A 1,656-nucleotide genomic window follows, 5' to 3' on the forward strand; every position below is an offset into this window, starting at 1 on the left:
TTATTTCTTGCATACAAAATTAAATTTTGCTGTACAGTGGACATCGACCCAGCCAACGTATTGGACATGTATAGCAGCACAGTGCTCAATGCCACCACCATTGTTGGGTTCCGTTTTATGCCAGTTGTTGTAGCCCAGTTCCTCTGCATTGGACATAGAAACATAACGACCTTCCTTCTGAATGTCACTGTATCCCAACCAGACACCTTGAGTATAACCTGGAATCAAACAGAGAACGGTAATTGTATTTTCCTTAAGTTTTCCATACATGTAATACAATTCATAACGTAGCCCTCTCCCGTTGAGGGGGTAAATTATCGAATATTCAGCAGTGAAGTTTTCTATGTCATATGTAATGTAATGAAATGTAATGTTTTAAACGCCCTTCATTAGCGCAAACCATGAGGTATATAAATCTCTAAAATACGATTTGATACATATTATTCATTTCACTTGCCATTTAATTTTTTTTTATAGTTCCTGTATATAATATACAAATAAATATTAAAAAACATTTTCAGCATGTCAGATGATTGTCAACAATAAATATGATCCTTAAATTTTATATTACCTCTATGTTTGATTTGTAAATCCACCCATGTCTCTTCTATTTTGTTTTGGAATTCCAGCAGACCAGCACCAATGGAGATACAGGATATCTGTTTATAAAATAATAAACTACTAGTTTACTTTGATTTCAGTTGAAAAATTTAGAAACATTAGGTCGCGCAGGTACACATTCTACTTAATGAACGAACTATATATAATGCATAATAAAATACTCATTCTCACCATGGCGTCTTTAAATGTTGCGTCCCCGGATGAAAAATAATAGCAGCTGTTCTTAAATTGTGCCCATCCTTTTTGACAAACTTTACCTTTAAATACAAATTATATTTATTTTGTTCAATATCGGTAATGAAAACTGACATTCAAATAAGGCAAATGAAACTGAAATATTAAGTATATGAACGCATTATGGTACGTGTTTTAAAATTCCGTAAAGAAATTTTTGTTACATTTCATTGATGCATTACATGTGCTTCCTTAAAGACCTTGCTAAAAGTAGAAGTGTCTAGTGAGCAAAAAAGAAAGGTTTAGGATAAACAAATTCAAAGACCATTTAAAACTATTTTACAATTTAAACACTTCATTAGATTCATATTTTGCATACGTGTTGAATAGAACGTGTCAGCAAATAAATACCTGCTGTAGTTTTCGCTAGGGCAATGGTGAACACAAATAACAAATGTCGTGAAATATCCATTCTGTAGATCTGTCACACTCTGTGAATTTCAGTCACTGATCGCACTAAGACAAGTCCTGTAGGTTATACATGTAAATGTATATAGGTCGCGTGTCTGGATGAACATTTTGGTTTTATATTACCAATAAATTGAGTACCATAGTAACACGTTTTTGGGTTATATTACTATATTTTCTGCAGACCTGCGGTTAATACGGGGATATCGTTTTGCAAATATCAAAGTAGAAATATTATTATCAAATTAGACAAGGATCAATTATAACAAAATATTTCGCTAAAGTTATTTCATCATAATATAACTTTGATATTAAAGCTGACATGAATTCATAAATACGCATTATTTCCCTTTTATCTCCGACTACCGCCATTTTAGTTGTCGATTTCTATTG

The 1,656-nt window shown here is 32.3% G+C and overlaps 1 protein-coding gene across 1 annotated transcript; it reads right to left on the reverse strand.

Annotated features, from left to right (window-relative positions):
- On the reverse strand, positions 1 to 1,295 carry LOC128173330 (perlucin-like protein). Its single transcript, XM_052839030.1, has 4 exons — positions 1,207 to 1,295; positions 793 to 878; positions 572 to 659; positions 1 to 218 (listed from the first exon to the last, which is right to left on the reverse strand). Exons 1-4 carry the CDS (start codon positions 1,265 to 1,267, stop codon positions 1 to 3), a joined length of 453 nt encoding a protein of 150 aa, XP_052694990.1. The 5' UTR covers positions 1,268 to 1,295.
- Positions 1,296 to 1,656: the final 361 nt, after the last annotated feature.

The sequence above is a fragment of the Crassostrea angulata genome, chromosome 2 (assembly GCF_025612915.1).
Source record: "Crassostrea angulata isolate pt1a10 chromosome 2, ASM2561291v2, whole genome shotgun sequence".
Taxonomy (NCBI): Eukaryota; Metazoa; Mollusca; class Bivalvia; order Ostreida; family Ostreidae; genus Magallana; species Magallana angulata.

Excerpts from the sequence above, each read along its gene's own strand:
- LOC128173330 (XM_052839030.1), bottom strand. The coding sequence starts at position 1,267 with ATGGATATTTCACGACATTTGTTATTTGTGTTCACCATTGCCCTAGCG. Across the intron at positions 660-792 it reads CAACATTTAAAGACGCCATG|ATATCCTGTATCTCCATTGG; the intron begins GTGAGAATGAGT and ends TTTTATAAACAG. Across the intron at positions 219-571 it reads TTTACAAATCAAACATAGAG|GTTATACTCAAGGTGTCTGG; the intron begins GTAATATAAAAT and ends GTTTGATTCCAG.